At 49.7% G+C, this 17822-nt stretch overlaps 1 protein-coding gene across 1 annotated transcript in view; it reads left to right on the top strand.

Annotated features, from left to right (window-relative positions):
* The window catches only part of SIM2 (SIM bHLH transcription factor 2), a 51111-nt gene that overhangs the window by 13647 nt on the left and 19642 nt on the right, over nucleotides 1–17822 (top strand). The window contains exons 4-7 of the mRNA XM_032865349.1: nucleotides 5861–5969; nucleotides 9987–10072; nucleotides 12042–12241; nucleotides 16922–17028. Of these exons, the coding sequence (XP_032721240.1) occupies nucleotides 5861–5969; nucleotides 9987–10072; nucleotides 12042–12241; nucleotides 16922–17028 (502 nt within the window). The remainder of the gene's footprint in view (nucleotides 1–5860; nucleotides 5970–9986; nucleotides 10073–12041; nucleotides 12242–16921; nucleotides 17029–17822) is intronic.

Below are 17822 nucleotides of genomic sequence, written 5' to 3'. Positions count from 1 at the left end.
AAACAAAATTCCCAATTTGGGAAACCTGCATCTGGTGTATTCCTTTTCTTTTTCTGCCAACGCATTTTTTTAAACTTGCCGTTTGTTTACAACCATCTCTTCTAATATGGGTATATCCTTATCCATGCCCAAAGGGGTTTCTGTGCCTCTCTTTCTTATATATAGTCTTTTTCCTTTCCTCCTCTCTTCCTTTACTAAACCAGGTCTCCCAGCTAAGACTTGCTAAGGCTGGGTTCTTACACTTCTATGACTGATGGTGTTAGTACACTAGTGGGAAGGGAAATACTGTTGGGAACATGAAGTCTACTATTTATATGTTTTTCAAGGTTGTTATGCTCTGAATTTCCACGATGCCCTATTTAGAATTGTTTAAACCCCTTTAGTTGTAACCAGTCTGGTGTCTAACCTTCGTTCTATCTGTGGCTGAAAGATTTTGAGCAGATTACTTGATTTTTCAATTGTAATTTATCGAACCTTTAGTTAGTCTTATAAAAATATCACAAAAAAGATAAAGCATCTCACCTCCTTTAAACAGGACTGGACAAAGATAAAACAGGTACAGTCACTATTTTCAGACATTAAATTTAGATCTGAGCTCCCTAGCAGTCAAAGCAAAAAGGGAAATGCCCAGTTATATGTTTTCATTGTCTGGTAGGGCAGGTTCTTAGCCTCTCTGAACCATCACTTAAATAAGAAAATCCTGCCTGATTTTCTCTTTCAGGATTGTGGTAAGAACTATATCAAAGTACCCACTTTATGTGTTTTATAAATAATAGGGAGCTATGCAAAATCCAAGTGTCCCCAGTTTCATTAGAACTGTACTTCCAGTAGCACAAAAGTTGCTTCGGATAGTGTTCTGTGGTGGGCACATATTGGGGCTGACTAGTCCTGTGGAATATTCTGGCTCATCAGAAGACCCTGTGCACGTCCCAGGACTCCAGATGACTCAGGCTACTTCTTCTAGCATCCTACAACTCTCTGTCATTTTCCTCTTTTTATTTGGGAAATGAAATTGACCATTTGTGAGCACAATAATTAAGAATGAACAAAATATTGGAGAGGTGACAAGTTGCCTCCTGTTCCTGAGTGAACTCTACAAAAGGAAATCTAAGGAGAATCCCAATTAAAATTACATTTCCTTTTGGTCATAATGCAGCAATAAAACCTGGTGTCCTCATTTTGAAAGAGGAGGGAGTTCTACGCTCCCGTCATTTTTCAGTTTTTCAAGAATGTCGTAGAGATGCCTTTTGTCTGTATGTTGCCGGCCAGGAAGAAGTGTCAGTTTAAAAAATGATAAACCAAACTGACTGCGTAGAGCGACTGATCCCCCCCCCAACCAACCCAGTCTCTTGGCGGGACTGTCTCACTATCAGTCTCCAGCTACAAAAACACTTTAGTGCAGACACGAGTCCTCGTTTGTGTCTGGGGAGTGTTCCACATTGAACTGTTTAAATAAGCAACAGCAAACCTTTCCTTCCAATCTGCCTCCTGCTCACGATTAACTCTGCAGAAGGAAATCTAGGCAGAATTATGGTGTGTATTTTTTCTGTCTTCTTTACTTAAATAGTAAAATGAAGTATTAAATAGGATGTCAAGAACTTCTCCCCTTAAAAAATTTTTTATACCTTTTAAATTATTTTTTATTAGTAGTAAGAAGTCAGGCAAATATGTCAAACATGAAAACTTTATTAAAATAGGCTTACGGGTTTTTAAAAAAATTTTTTTTAAATCCTCAGAGATGAAAGTGTTAAGAAAATTCTATCCAGTAGGCCCAGTAACCCTTTAAACAGATTTTCTGTTGGAGAACGACAATACTAATACTTATATTTACATAGTGTCCGTCTCTGTTCCAAGAACTTTCAATTACTCTTAGTGACATTATCTCATTAAGTAACAATATCTTTCCCATTAATTCAGGGTTAAACTCTACGTTAGCAGCTCCTGGGGAACCTAAGCTCTTAGGTTTGTCATAACTGTGTGATAATTCACAACAAAGCAATTAAAAAAAAAAATCTGCACTACCTAAATAAGTATCTGAATCATCTATTTGAGACTATAAAAATCATTCTTTGTTTTATAAGTCCGTCCTAATTCTCAAGGCCTTATATTGAACTTTCTTTTTTTAAGATTTTGTTTATTTATTTGACAGACTGATCACAAGTAGGCAGAGAGGCAGGCAGAGAGATTGGCGGGGATGGGAGCAGGCTCCCTGCAGAGCAGAGAGCCCGATGAGGGGCTCGATCCCAGGACCCTGGGACCATGACCTGAGCTGAAGGCAGAGGCTTTTTAACCCCTGAGCCAGCCAGGCGCTTGTTTTATTGAACTTTTTAAAAACAAGTGTGGGAGTAACAAATCTGGCAGTGTTTATTATTTTTGCTTTTAAATGAGTAATCATGGTGATCCTCGCTGTCAGACTTCAGGACCAAAGAGTGAGAGAGAGAACCACAAAATACAAGTTGTGTCCTCAGCTCACGGTCCAAGTGTGGGGAAACAGAGTCAGACTACAGGCTTGAAAATTCTCCCTGGTCTATGTGTACACAATGATACATAATAATTCATGTAGCCAGATTTAGATCTGTTTGGAAGAGGTAGAGTTACGGAAGCACTCTTTACCCACGCAAGTTTATTAGGTGGTTGGTTCCATGGGTTTTGGTTGATGTAATTAACTTACTTATATTGGAAGAAGGGGGGAAAAAGCCCCCTGTATACCCGCTGTGTATTTCCGTGGCCTCTTGGAAGCATCCCTGTGTTGAAATTTCTTCACCAGAGTCACGTATGTTACATAGCATCTAGGTAACTAATGTAAATTTTCAAATAACTGTAGATATGTGTGAAATGGCCGTTTCTGAGACATGTAAAGGAAAATATAATATTGGAGATTGTGGCCGGAACTACAGCCGTAAAAATAGCCATGATATTGTTTGGTGTCATAAGACCTAATCCTTTCACTTTTGAAATAAAGAGAAAGGACAACGTTTTATGTTTGTTGACATAACTTGAACTCTGAAATCCAAACCATCTTTTTTTTTTTTTAATGCTTAATTTACCATAGTCAGCAAAACACCCAAAGCAGAGTAATGTGTGTTTCCAGAGTACTGGGTGACTTTCCCCTTCCAACCCAAAATATATCCATTTAGTGCAGTATTTATCATATGTAGTTTTCTTGGCAGGAAGGAAAGCTATTCAGCAAAACATAAAAACGTTCTTAGTAGGAAAGCAATTCATTTTGTAGTTAGCAGGGTCTTACAAATACTAAACTATCACATTGAGGTTCTGTTTTAATAAGGTTGATATATGAGATCTGGGGAGTTTTATAGCGACAACCATAATTTTTTTTTTTTTTTGGTGAGGTGGTCACATTTCTTCCAACCATTCAAAAGCAGGAATAGATATGTAAATACAGGAAACACCATGTCAACCATAATTTTGAGTCAAGGTCAGCCCTGTTTTATCATTCCAAAATTTGTTCTTTAAAAACATTTCCGTTATGTGAAGACCATTTTACTTCCTGGGCAGGCTTGGAGTTTATAATTGAAGCAAGGATTCAGAAAATCAAGCCTCTTAAATCATGGACCTTCTCTGTCCTCATTCTCCAAATGCATGTGGTGAGAATGGGGTCTTTGAGGACAGATGAAGCTACTCTGGGATTAAAACGCGAATCGAATCCTTGTAAGGACAGTTGCAAATGTTCTTGCGAGTACATAAATATACTTTCTCTGAAGAGACATGGGGTACTTTTTTCTGATGAACTTGGAGCAAACCAGAATGCTCTTTTTTTCCCCCTAAAAATGTGGGTAAGGGAGAAATGATAGGCCCGCACACAAAAAATTCTCTCTCATTACTTTTTCATTTTAAAAATAAGCCATTGAAATTGTGAATCAATTTTTTAAAAGACTCCCTTATTGATTAGCCTCTGTCACTCTCCACATGACAGAGTTTCACAAGGAATTTCTGTCACGGGCTTCAGGAAAAGAGGACATGGTCCTGTCCCGAAGGGCTGACTTAGCACTTGCTGGTTTATCGATATTTTTTAAGGATGAAATGATTTGAAAGACGGCTATGTAGTTCTTAATCCTTACTGTGTTTGATGAACTCACGTAATAACTTTGGTCGTTGGCAAATCCCCTTTAGGGTCAAGTGGGGAGGTAGGGAGGCTTCTCTGTATCTCATGATTCTCTCCGTTCTTCTGTAGGCATAACATTGGCAAGAGAATCCCATGAATAATGCAGAAAACAGAACTGCCAAAGCCCTTTCAGGGACAAGATTACTTAGCAGGCCAGAAGCATAATTTGTTCTGAATAAAATGGTAACTCCTATGTCTTAACAAATGGCAAAACCTGGCCAGAGGACTGGGGTAAATTCCGTCACCTCTCCATGGCCGCTCAGTCCCAGGGAAGGAGCTGGTGGCCCTGATGCTAATTTGGAACCGTGGCTCCCAGGAGAAGCTGGGCCTCACGTTGCCTGGCTGCGGTTGTCCTGCTGCGTGAGGTAGCTGGGTCAGAGCTGCCTCCTGACTGGAGATCGTGTTGTCTCCACTCTGACGGAGACCGGGGAGCCTCCCAACAAAACGCAGGGCACGATGCACTTAAAAATAACAAGGGGGTGCTTGGGGACAAGACTGCCTTTGCTCTTTTAGCTTGCCCTCTCCCTGTGAGGCAGAGCTGAGAAAGAGTCGGAGTCGGACCTGTCCATGGCTCCCTGCCCTCCGAGGGCAGTTTCTCACGCTCTCAGTTTCCATCCCCCTGGGCCGTGGGGATCCTTCAGGCCGCGGTGGAAGACAGATCCCTGCCCTGGGCTCCCGCTGCCTCACTCTTCTTGTCTGTGGCATTGTATCTCTAAGACAGGGCCCGCCCACCACTGCTCAGAAGGCCCTTCTGATGGTCTTAGTCTCTGGAACATTGTCTGGCACCGCCCATCTTGGAATGATGGGCCAGGGCATCCTGGCCATCACATGACATCTAACATCCCCTATCGTGGCATTTATGTTTGGGAGAACAATAGGAAAGTTCTCAAACTTCGGCACTGATTTGCCAGGAATCTCTGTGGAACGATCGCCATGCTGGTGTTGTCCTAGAGAACCCCGTCCCTGCAAAGGGCCTGCCGTCGTGTCCTCTGCAGGGTGTGTACCTGGAAGTAGGTGGTGTCCAAAGGTTGGGGTCACGACCCCTGGAAATAACCACGGTGTCACTTGGCTGTCTGGAGCAGGCCCGAATCCCCACAGGTCACACAGCTGCCCTGCCGCACCCGTGGGCAGGAGCCATTGGATGACCAGTCATCCCAGAGTCAGAGGGCTGGGACACGTTTCTGGCAACGTGAAAGAGGCCTGGCGGTGCCTGAGGGGCGCAGCTTGGAGCTGATGGAGAAAGGGCCCTTGTCGGAAGGCGAGGTCTCCTCGAGGGCAGTGGAGACCCCGCGGGTCACACCTGCTCAGTCTCAGAGAGGACGCGGCTCTCGCAGGGACCACAGTCTGGACTTGGCAGCTGGTGTCCCGGCTGGCCAGGCCCCTCTGGCTCCACCCGGGCCCTGGCTCCGGTCTGCTGTATGTAAGCTGCCTCTTGTGTAAAGGACACTGCCCGGGGCCGTGGCGGGGGCGGTGGGGGCGGGGTCACCCACCTCGATGGCACACCTTTCCATCCTTCCCGTCCCAGTTCCTCCTGCTCAGGACCGTCCCCACGTGGTGGATGGTTCAGAGCGTGGCTCGATAAAAGATCCATGTTTCTGCAGGTGGAGAGGGTGTGGGCTGTGAGCAGAGGTCGGAGCTCTGACGCTGGATGTGTCTCCCTAATGCGCACCTTCCCCTCCCCGACCTGCGTGGAGGTCCCCGGGAGGATTTCTGACCCCTCCCTTCCCTCTGTGGCAGGTGGAGCTCACCGGCAACAGCATCTATGAATACATCCATCCTTCCGACCACGACGAGATGACAGCCGTCCTAGCAGCCCACCAGCCCCTTCACCATCACCTGCTCCAAGGTATTTCCTCCAGACGCGAAGAAACCAGAATGAAAACCATACCACGCTCTTCAGCGTGACTCGAGGGTTTGCTTCCCGTGCTGCCAGGGGGAAACGTGACTGGGACTGCCCCAATGGGCCTCTCCAGCACACACGCAGCGTGGGGGGTTTGCTTTCATGTCTCTATCCTTTGAAGCAACACTACTGATCCCATGTCTTGTGCCAGAGACCAGGACAGGCGCTGGTGGGAGGTAAAGTGAAGCGATCAAGATGTGCTCTTGGTTCAGAATTCCAGGAACGCACGTCTGTCCCTGGGCTTCCTGACCAGAGGGTCCCTGGTAGAACTCAGGGGGTCTGTGAAACGGTGTGGGGAGAATTACATCTTTATTCTGTCTGGTTGGAATGTAGCATTTCCTTTGCTTATGGATTATGGGCAGTATGCCATCTCTCTCACTCTGCCGGTGGCTTCGCCAACGAGTCACACACATTTTTCATTTCACTTCATAGTTCTCCCAGGTGTTTAAACTTATCACTTACGCTCATCGAGACTTCAAAATTCCAGGAGTTACGAGGCCGGCTGCTGGCTGTTGTTATTTAATGTGTGAATAAAGCAGCACATTTATAACAAAATCACCACTTGTTTTATTACCAAAAAATATTACCAAAAATACTTTGGTAACTGTTTTAATACAGTTGAGTTGGTTCCATTTGTGATCTCCTATACTTTTATCTTCTGCATTTAAAAACATTATTCTGGGGACGCCTGCGCGCTTCAGTTGGTTAACCCTCTGCCTTCGGCTCAGGTCATGATCCTAGGGTCCTGGGATCGAGCCCAGCATCGGGCTCCCTGCTCTGCGGGAAGCCTGCTTCTCCCTCTCCTACTCCCCCTGCTTGTGTTCCCTCTCACTCTCTCTCTCTCAAATAAATAAATTTAAAAATCTTTTTAAAAAAGATTTTATTTATTTATTTGACAGACAAAGATCACAATTAAGCAGAGAGGCAGGCAGAGAGAGAGGAAGGGAAGCAGGCTCTCTGCTCAGCAGAGAGCCCGATGTGGGGCTCGATCCCAGGATGCTGGGATCATGACCTGAGCCGAAGGCAGAGGCTTTAACCCACTGAACCACCCAGGTGCCCCTAAAAAATATTTTTTTAAAAGGTTTTATTTATTTGACACACAGATAGAGATCACAAGCAGGCAGAGCATCAGGCAGAGGGAGAGGGAGAAGTAGGCTCCCCGCTAAGCGGAGAGTCCGATGTGGGGCTGGATCCCAGGACCCTCAGATCATGACCTGCGCCGAAGGCAGACGCTTAACTGACTGAGCCACCCAGTTGCCCCTAAATTTAAAAATCTTAAAAAAAAAAGTTACTCTGGTTAGGAACCTAACCAGAGTAACTTTTGTGCCATGGCACGAATGAGTTAAGAAGCTCCTGTCCAGATGGAGGCAGGTCCACCTCCCTGGCCTGACACCACGTGGGGACACGATCCCCCACCTGATGTTCCCATTACTGAACACGGATGGATTGGGGTCCTACCGCCATAAGCGCGTGTAAGGACATAATGTGTGATTGTTCAGGGGAGGATGTGGAGCACATTGTTACACAGATGACTCCCTAAATTACAGTCGCCGTGCATGCTAGGAAAACGACCTTGTTCTGGGGTGCTGGCCCTTTAACTCCCTCTCTCTGACAAGCCAATGACACCAACCAGCATGATGCTCAGTGGGTCTCTTGTCTGCTGTGGATTATGGTATCCCAGCTGGGCCAAAATTCCCCACAGAAAAGAATGCAAAAGCAGAGACCTCAAGCGTGGGGTGGGGTGGCCCACAGGTGAAAACGGCCTCCTCCTAGGAGGGGCTGTTCTAAGGCTAGAAGGAGGGACTGCAGAAGAGTGCGCTCGGCTTGAAAATCACTTCGGGTACAGCTCTGTGGCTCCCGTGTTCTCAGCCCCAGACATAGTCATTGAGCGTCTTTTCCTTACCAAGGAGAGAGATTTCTGTGCTGGTTTCTGAAATGAGGTGGGGGCTTCCTTGTAGCTATGGTCCGTAACTCTCTCTCTTTTTTAAAGATTTATTTTATTTTATTTTATTTATTATTTATATTATATATAATATAAATATTTATTTATTTTTATTTTATTTCAAAATTTATTTATTTATTTATTTGAGAGAGAAAAAGAGAGTGTGAGCATGCGCTGGGGGGGGTGCAGAGGGAGAGGGATAAGTAGACGCCCCACTGAGCAGTGATCCTGATGTGGGGCTCAATCCGGGGGCTTGATCCCAGGACCCTGGGACCATGACCTGAGCAGAAGGCAGACATTTAACCAACTGAGCCACCCAGGCACCCCACTATGGTCTGTAACTCTTAAGTCCTTGCAAACAGTCTGGCCAGCTCAGTGCACACAGATAAGCTCGGAAGAAGTAATTTCTAGCAAAATGAGGGCTGGCCAGGAATAGAGTACCTGAGTCTCATTCTTTCACTACGGGGTTGTTTAACGCTGGAAAAGGCTGCAGGAGTCTTAGAGAATTCCTAAAAACATTCTGTTGTTATTGTTCTAGAAAGTTCCACAGTGTTAGTACGCAGGAATGGAATTTCTCCCACGAGCTCTGGTTTCATGTCAGCCTTCCATGTCATAGCTATAAATTGTTTATAAAATGACAGCAAACGGTATCTTGGAAATACCATAAGACCCTTCCAATCCCAGTCCCCGTGTGGTTTATGTCTGAGGTGTAGCAACCACACAAGAGAAGCACGACGCTCCAGGAAAGATGGGGATGCCACCCGACTATGCAAGGTCTGAGGTTCACGGACACTGGGACTGGTCCCCGGCTTCTTGTCCACAGAGCTGGTTTTCTGCCTCTGAGCTCCTCCCCTTCCCCGCTGCTTCCTGGTTGTTGTGCTGTTGGCTTTTTCCATACTGGATGTTTCATTACTGGGTGAAGGTGTTTAGCCCCGAGTGTCCACACCTCAGTGCATAGCTGGAAATGGTGCAGACAGGCAGGCGTGTTCCCGAAAAGCCTTTATGCCTCACAGATCCTGGCCCGCTGCAGAGGAATTGTGGATAAATGTGGCTGCCCCTCCAATGGGGGGCGGGGCGGGGGGACAAGGAGCCTCACAGGCCATTCCCTTGCTCCCCCTGGGTAGGGGCAGGGGGCACTGCCTCCACTCCTAATGGTAACCTTTCTTTAAAAATTAATTTATTAACTGCCACCAAGTAGCTGTTCATTAGGAGTGGACTGACCTCACCCTTACCAGGGGCGTGGATGCATCATTCCGGAGAATGGGCGTCTGTTCACTGAAGTATAGGGTGTTTCCTTAGGGAACTCACTTGTATTTGCAATAGTGAGGTTAAAGATGGGTGGGTGAGGCCTTCGGGCCAGCCAGGGAAAGACTGAATGGGGAGGGTCAGAGCCGTCAAGAAAGGAGGGGTGGTCAGACTGGGGCTATAGATGAGGGCAAAAGCTTTGATCTGGTCGACTGAGTGGGTCTGTTGGGTTCTTTTCCCCATTCCCTGGCAATCTCGGGCAGGATCGGTGCCCACGGGCTGCCTCCCTCTGCCGGAGAGAGGGCTGTGCCTGTGAGCCCTGACCCAGCATCCTCATCCCTGAGGAAGTCAGATGCCTCTGGGCCTTCCTGGCCAACTCAGACATCCTCCCCACGACTGGCCAAGGTGGTTCATTTGGCACCAGCCCTCTGCACACCTGCCCGGAGGGGACCACGGACGTGTGAGCAGGGCTGGGCCCGCTGCACTTAGAGTTCTCAACGCCGGCCCTGGGCTGGTGTCTCCCGAGTTCCCACCATGGCCACATTTCCGGCTGCCTACCTCTGGAGCACGTAGAAGCCACACCGGGACAGGGCCGGTCTCCCCACCCCACCCGGGGCCCAGCCGCAGGCGGAAGTCCCTGGGTTAGGGGCTGGGCGTTCTGGGATGGGGCCTCTGGCTGCCTGGTCTGGTCCTGAGGGTTGACTGAGGTCATGGGGACAAAATTGGGGCAAGCATCACAGGACAGTTGGCCCATCTAATGCCACTCCTGCTTTCAGAGTATGAGATAGAGAGGTCATTTTTCCTGCGGATGAAGTGTGTCTTGGCGAAAAGAAACGCGGGCCTGACATGCAGTGGATACAAGGTACGAGGAGCCTGGCGTGGCGGGAGGGAAGCGGGAGTTGGCGGTGGGTCTTCACGGCTTTAAGGGTTGCTTCCCTCGCAAGAGCATCTGCAGACAGCACGCACCGGGACCCAGACATCTCGTCCTGCCCCAGGCAGAACTTTCTAGGGAGGCTGCCCGCCCCAGCTCCTACAGCAGGTACGAGGATTGGTGTCCCGCAAGGATATACCAGGAGGACTGGATTTCATCGCATGAGACCAGGAATAAGTGTGGGCAAGGGTAGAACTTTCCTTTCCTGCAGTTTCCTCTTTGCTCGGGTCAGTGCCCCTGGAGCCTCCGCCCTCTAGTTACCGAGAACCCATGTGGTGGGGTCGCAGTGAACATGCAGAGAACAGAGGCGGTGCTCCTGCCCTGGAGCCTTTGACCAAACCCAGCGATGGCTGGGAGGTGCCTAATGGCAGAACCTGTTCTGAGGGCAAAGAGCTTTGGTCAGCCGACCCTCATCTCGTTAATTACCGGTCATCGCGGCCCGCAGAGGGGAGTCTTCCTGGCCCCACTTTATGATCATCAGGGACGCAAGCAGAGAAGGGACGAGACCGGTAGAAGGCCCTTGCGCTAAGGGGCAGAGCTCCTCCTGGCTGCCTTTCTTCACCAGACCTGGCCGCCTGTTCTGGCTCGCTCCAGAACCCAGGAGTCGGTCCCCTGACGAGTCCAGGGGATGGCGTGGTGCCTCCGTACCCGAGTCAGCCTCTCCCGGGTGGACGGGCAGGTTGGGAGACGTCAGGGCTGAGCATCGCCTTCCGAGCTTCTGAGTCCTCTCTGGAGCCTGAAGTGGCTGTTTCTCCCACCTTTGTCCTCTCTTTCTGGAATGCCCCTCCCGCCCTCCTCCCTACCACAGAAGCCTCCCTTTCAGCTTCTCCTCAGCACCCCCCCCCTTTGAACCCCACACTGAGCTCTTTCCTTTGACTTTCCCTTGCTCTGTTTGATAGTTTGGGGACACATTTCTTATTTGCTGGCCCAGACTCGAAGCCTATTTCGACCAAGGGTGGAGAACCCCCGGCGCTGTCCTCTACCCAACAGACTTGGGTCTTGAGTTATGTCTGCCACTTTTTAACCGTCTAATCTTAAGCAAAACAGATCACCTACCTTGTCCTTAGTTTCCTCATCAGTAAGATGCGACAGTGGACTGGACGGATTTTAAGATTTGTTGGGGCTCTAAAGAGTGAACGCATCCAGGAGTCCCGGAGGAACGTTTTGGAAAAGAGAATTTAAGATTTTAGCTGTTCGTTGCTGCTGTCATGGTGATCAGGATCCTTTCAAGATTTTACTGACTCTTAACTCATACAAATGCTGGCAACAGTGAGGCTGAAGGTTGCACCAGTGTTTCTGTCGGCCATTTGAAACCCTCTACATTCTCTCCTGCATGGTTTTTGGCTATAACAATCAGAGGTTTCCATATAGCCATTCCAGCTTAGTGTTCATTACAAGGGGATAGAATCTTGAGTTACAAATAAACAAAACAAAATAAAAATACGTTAAAGGAAGACCCTTGATTCTACTGAAAGAATTCTTCATTTACTGGTGGAATGGTGTAGCTTGTCGAGTGATGTAAGTGTCAAGTTAACATGTTGTCAAATCGAGTCGCACCGGGAGGCGATGAGCATCGTGGAGCCAACGGTCAGCTTCCCATGGTGCTTTCGTTGTGCCTCTGATAGTGACTTGGTGATGAGTTAATTATAGATAAACGCATTACAATTGGGGTCTTACCTTGTGGAGTTACTTGAGCAGAGTCAATTAGGTGAGACAACCCTGACATTCCATCATGATAGTTTCCTGAGAAAGAAGCACGTTGGCCTGACCGCTCAGTAGAGGCTGGGCGGGGCACTGTCCAGCACACTCGAGAAGGCAGGCAGGCCCCAAGCCAGGAGGAGTGGGTGTCAGTCTGACCCCTGGTCTGCCGGCAGCTGACTCTGCCCTCTGCTTTCCCCAGGTCATCCACTGCAGTGGCTACTTGAAGATCAGGCAGTATATGCTGGACATGTCCCAGTATGACTCTTGCTACCAGATCGTGGGGCTGGTGGCCGTGGGCCAGTCGCTGCCGCCCAGCGCTGTCACAGAGATCAAGCTGCACAGTAACATGTTCATGTTCAGGGCCAGCCTCGACCTGAAGCTGATCTTCCTGGATTCCAGGTGAGTTTGGCACCTGCTGTTCCTGCAGAGTTCCAGAAGACCCCGACGGTGGAAACTGCCCCGAGAGCTACCCTGTTAAGCCAAAATGTAATGAGGAATAAGTCATACTAAGAATGCAAGTGAGAGAAGTGCCTGGGTGGCTTGGTCAGTTGAGTGTCTGCCTTTGGCTCAGGTCATGATCCCGGGGTCCGGGGATCGAGCCCCACATTGGGCTGCCCGCTCAGCGGGGAGCCTGCTTCTCCCTCCCCCTTTGCTGCTCCCCCTACTCGTGCTCTTTCTCTCTCTCAAGAATGTGAGTTAGAAAGCGATTTAGTGGAACCAGGTCATGAGTTGAAAGACCTGCTATCAGCCGTAGGCCTCAGGGCATAGCTGCTTCTCCAGGTATCAGGTTTTAAATTATTTTATATTATTGACGTCTCCCTTCATCATCTCACTGGAGTAGGAACTGGAAATACGTGTTGTGGACACAAGTTTTTGAAGGCCCACGAGGTCGGGATTGTCTTGTATCTCCATGAAGTAGGTAGAACCTTACGATCGAAAGAACGTAGTAGTGTGTGTGGTGGGGTGGGGGGCTGCCCACGCAGGCTGGTGGGAGGCCATCCGAGCTGTGGTGGCCACCAGAGCTGAGGCTGCGAGCAGGCAGGCAGCCTTCCCTGGGGAAAGCTGTGGCCGCGACCTCATTGGGGGCCCCCGGCTGGCCCTGGCCTGGGAGGGCACCCCCGGCGGGCGGGGAGGGTCAAGATGCAGTGGCTCCAGACCCGGCTCTCTCAACCGTCGTTTCCCTTCTTACTTGAGGATGCCTGCCAGTCGGAAGGTCTGATCCCTGAGAGAGAAGGGAGCGTGAACGAGGCAGAAGAACTGATTTGTGTTCGCTGGGCCCACGGCAGCCTGCACGGGGGAGGGGGTTGCTGGAGCAGCCCAGCTGTCCCCCAGGGCAGCCCGCGGGCTTCACATGCCTGGAGGCCTGGGGCTTCTCTGGGCTTCCCTTGTCTGTGAAACAAGTCAGCCCTGCCCTGCCCACTGGGGTACCCACAGGCTGTTTAGGGCAAGTGAATTCTGAACCCAGACAGGAAGCATTTGTAAAAGTAAAAAGCCTGATGGGCCTGCAAGGTGAGTCATGCTGCCGCCTCACAGTCCCCTAGAGGAGGACTCGATGTTCAGAGACCCCACTTCTGCTTTTTGGTGTGTGTGGCTAAGCTTTCTGGGAGAGAGGAGATAGATACAGCTATATGTAAATACACACACACACACACACACACACACACATATATAGTTGTTAAGATTTGTAGATTTTTTTCCCCATCTTTTTAACTGTGGTAAAATATACATGCCATAAAATTGGTCATTTTAACCAGTTATGGGAGAAAACCACACATATTTGCTTAGGGCTGGGAAGAGAAGACACCAGTTAGCTTAGTTCGTCGTTAGCACACCTCAGAACCTCAGAACCCTGGAAAGGTAGAGAAGTGACAAGGTTGACATGACAGACTTGGCCTTTGTGCTCCTAGGAGCTCCAAGCAGAGTACGCATAACTCTTTGGGGGAAGGAGGACAGCCCCTTTGGGCCGGCAGACGCTGACAAATGCTGTTTCCTGCAGGGAAGACAGGCACCTGCCTGGAGGGGCCCAGGGTGGGTGGGCTGCCTGGGGTGTGGCAGAAGTGACAGCAGGCAGTGGTGGGAAGGGGTTCTTTCTGGATTCAGGAGGCACTTTTAAAAGTGAACTGAAAAGAGTTCCAGTCCTCCAGGTTCATTATTTTAGACACTTGGGGGAGGTTCTCCCTTGTTATGTCTGTCTCCTCCTAGTTTTCCTTTGAGGGTTCCAGGAAAAGCCTCTGAGGCTCAGTGAATTCTCTAGAAGATGAAAGAGGGAGGTCTCCCCGGAGAAGAGACTTCACGTCTTCTCAAATGGTTCAGTGCATGCAGCTTTGAAACAAGAAGGACAAGCGGAGGGCTTTGCGGAAGAGGGCATACAACGTGAGCTGACAGGCCAGACTGCTCGGGGAGGGAGCCTCAGGCATGGGCTTTCTTGAATGCCAGCATCCTTCCACCTCAGTGTGGGGGCCAGACCCCTGAGGTGAGTAGGAAAGAAAGACTGTGAACTTGCAGAAGACATCCTGTCTCTGCAGAAGTCCCCATGGTTCTCCCAGCTAAGTACCAGGAAGCTTCTAGCAAAGCATCTGAACTCCAGTCATCTAAGAGATGCTTAAGAGAGAGATGAGCTGGAGAATTCTTCACCCCACTCTGGTCTCTGGTCCATTGTAGCTCGGCTCTGAGAGGTCTCTGGGCTGGGGGATGTAAGCTCCTACATCCAAACCCCAGAGGCCACTGTGTGGGCTTGGCTTGAAGCCCAGCAGCCCTAGAGTCACAGGGGCCTGGGGGGTGGCCACTGGGCCCCCCACCCAGTGTAATCCCAGACACAACTGAACTCAGCGTAACCTGAAATTTGGTTCATAGGGGTTTTGTGGTATTTCACTTTGAAACTGTAGCTGGTGCTTTTGCTAAGGATGGGTGAACCCAGCCATGTTTGGGGTTTGGCAAATCCCTCTGACAGGTCTTCAGACACTGGAGGTTTGGAAAAAACCAGGAGGGCATGCTGCCAGACCCTTCTCTTTCCCTTTAATTTTTAAAACCAGCGTGCACTTTGATGAGAAACTTAATACATGTGTTTCTGATTCATTTACACGTTCGAGGCCGTTGTTCTGTAACTTTGCTTCCAAAGGGTCTGGGAAGCCTCTTTCATCCCCACACCATAGAGATGCCTGGTTTTCTTTCTGGGGGGATGCCAGGTCTCAGTTTTCCTGCCACACAGTTCGACTCCAGTGGGGCCTGAAGTCCTAGGTGGCCCTTAGACACATCCCCCGAGCCCTGAAAGGCTGTGGCAAGTTCCCTTTTCCACCTACCTCCAGCCCCATCTCCTTCCCACCCTGGAGGAACACCATGGAAATGTGTACACCAAATAGTGAGTAATTCCAGGGAAATATGAGGCTCCCGGAGATTTACAACCCGAAGCCCGCACAGAACTCAACAGAAAGGGGAGCAGGTTACAGAATGAAAGTGAGGTCAAGTTTCCCCATTTCATTTCTAGCCAACATTTCAGACAGAAATCAGGAGGACCTCCAGTCCTGGCCCAGCCTCAGGCCCCACCTCTGCCCCCCAGAACCGCCTCCCTTCCCTTAGAATCCTTCTTGTCCTCCTCTTTCATCTGTTCTTGAATATCTATCACCAAGACATTTGGGCCATCTCCTCCAAGGGCACAGCTCCCAGCTCAGTTGCCCAGGGCCTGAGGAACAACACCGTTGCCGCCTGCCCCTTTCACCTCTGGAGGGAGTGATCCGAAGGCCAGTGATGATGTGGGCTTGGACCTTGAGAGCTGCTTTTCTTCACAGAGCTGTTGTGGGGCCTCTTGAAGAGAATCTTCATTCCTGGGGTTTGATGAGAACAGAGAGGTGATAATGGCAAGAAAGCCCGGGGACATGCTGCCCTTTCGTCAGCAGACTGAAGGTTTACCTTGCAGTCATGCTATTTGTGGGGGCTGTTCTACTGGTTTCTGGGGGCTGCACCACGATGCTCCACTCATAGGAGGGGTCATTGGCTCCAGCTAGTCTGAATAAGCCACCGCCCAACCAGAGCGTCCTGAAACCACGGCATCCAGTGAGACATCAGGGCTCACACACTCCGTGTGAGGTTTCCGGATGTGGAACCCTCCTAGGTGGCCGTCAGTGGGTGAACAGACAAACGTAATATGATATCTACATGCGATAGAACATTACCCAACCATGAAAACGAACCACATCTATCACACGCCACAGCATGGGCAAACCCTGAAAACATGATGCCAGGTGAAAGAAGCCAGACAAAAGGACGTATGCCACATCATTTCACCCCTCTGCGATACCTGCTTTTTAAAATTTTTATTTATTTGTTTGTCAGAGAGAGAGTGATCGCACAAGCAGGGGGAGTGGCAGGCAGAGGCAGAGGAAGAAGCAGGCTTCCCACTGAGCAAGGAGCCGAATGTGGGGGACTCAATCCCAGGACCCCAGGATCATGACCTGAGCCAAAGGCAGCCGCTTAACCGACTGAGCCAGCCAGGCACCCCACTTGTAAGATATCTAGAATAGAAAGATTCATAGAGACAGAGGGAGAGTGAAGGTTACCTGGGTGCAGTGGGGAGTTCTGGAGCTGGAAAGGGTGCTGGTCCGACAACGTTGTGGATGTAGTTATTACACTAAATGTACACTTAAAAATGGTTAAAATGGCAAAGGTTTTCTACTATGCATATTTTACCATAACAAAAAAAACTAAAGGTTTCCATTGGACTGTTACCCAAAAGCCCCAGGAGAGTGGGTCTTTCTCCCACTATCAGCATCAAAGTTCAGGTGTAAGCGCCCCTGGAGAAGCTTCACCCCCAAAAAGGAAAACATGTTAAGCCATCAGATGTTCTTCTAGCCGGTGGTTTCAGAAGAACATTCCCGCTCACAAACCCTGCTACATCCTGCACAGGGCTAGAGTTCAAAGACTATCTTCTTGCAAAAAAGATCACTCAGTTTCCAAAACCAACATCAGCCCCCCTTCCCCTGAGCCTTTTAGCACTTGATTCGTAGGCCAGACCAGTATTAGTTTAAATGAAAGGCGATCTGCAGAGCCGCGTAACCCACGGAGCCACTGTCCGCCTCCCCCCAGGGTGACCGAGCTGACCGGGTATGAGCCGCAGGACCTGATCGAGAAGACCCTCTACCATCACGTGCACGGCTGTGACGTCTTCCACCTCCGCTACGCGCACCACCTCCGTGAGTACCGCTCCCTGGAGCCGCCGCTGGGCTGTGGGCGGGGCTCGCTGTGGGCGGGGCTCGCCGTGGGCGGGGCTCGCCGTGGGCGGGGCTCGCCGGGGCTTGGGCAGAGCGGGGAGGAGGCCCTTGTCGCGTACCATGGTCACCCGCTGTGCACACGTGGATTTTAAAAGTCCTGCGCACTCCATCCACCCCTCCATTAAGCACAGCTATTGGTCTGTTCTCAGCCGTCCGAGCTCACCTTCCGGTGATGTGGCGGGGGTGGGATGGTGCGGAAGCTCCTGGATTGGAGATGGTGGATTTACAACCTGAACGTCTCTATGACATCTGGACACCGGCTGCAAATGAGGGCAACCAGCAAAAGAACCAGCGCATACAGAGTCCTTACTATTGTCGGGCACTGGTTTAAGTGGTTAAATATGTTGCCAGCCCGGTGAGGGAGCTTCTCCTGTTCATAGCTTTCTTTTACTGCTGAGGAGGAGCTGAGGTTCAGAAAGGTTCTGCCACTTGCCTGGGGTCACACTGTGAGAGGCAGCAGGCGGTCTCTGACCGCTGTCCACCACCTGGTTGGCAAGCTCAGGGGAGACCCCAGGTTCCCAGGATGGGAGAAGTCAGCATGGAAAGAGGGAATAATCAGTATTCGATTCGCCAAAGCAGACAGTTGGATGAACATCTGCATGGCATGGGGGTGGGCCTCAAGTCACTGAAATGTTTAAAGAAGTGACACTTTTCTTCCGGAATCCAACTTGAGGCAGTAAAGAATTGGCATGGAGCAGGATACCTCATCTTCTCAC

The sequence above is a fragment of the Lontra canadensis genome, unplaced genomic scaffold (genome assembly GCF_010015895.1).
Source record: "Lontra canadensis isolate GAN:19392208 unplaced genomic scaffold, GSC_riverotter_1.0 scaffold29, whole genome shotgun sequence".
Classification (NCBI taxonomy): domain Eukaryota; kingdom Metazoa; phylum Chordata; class Mammalia; order Carnivora; family Mustelidae; genus Lontra; species Lontra canadensis.
Note: the sequence above shows the minus strand (reverse complement) of the source record. Positions and strands in the feature narration are given on the sequence as shown.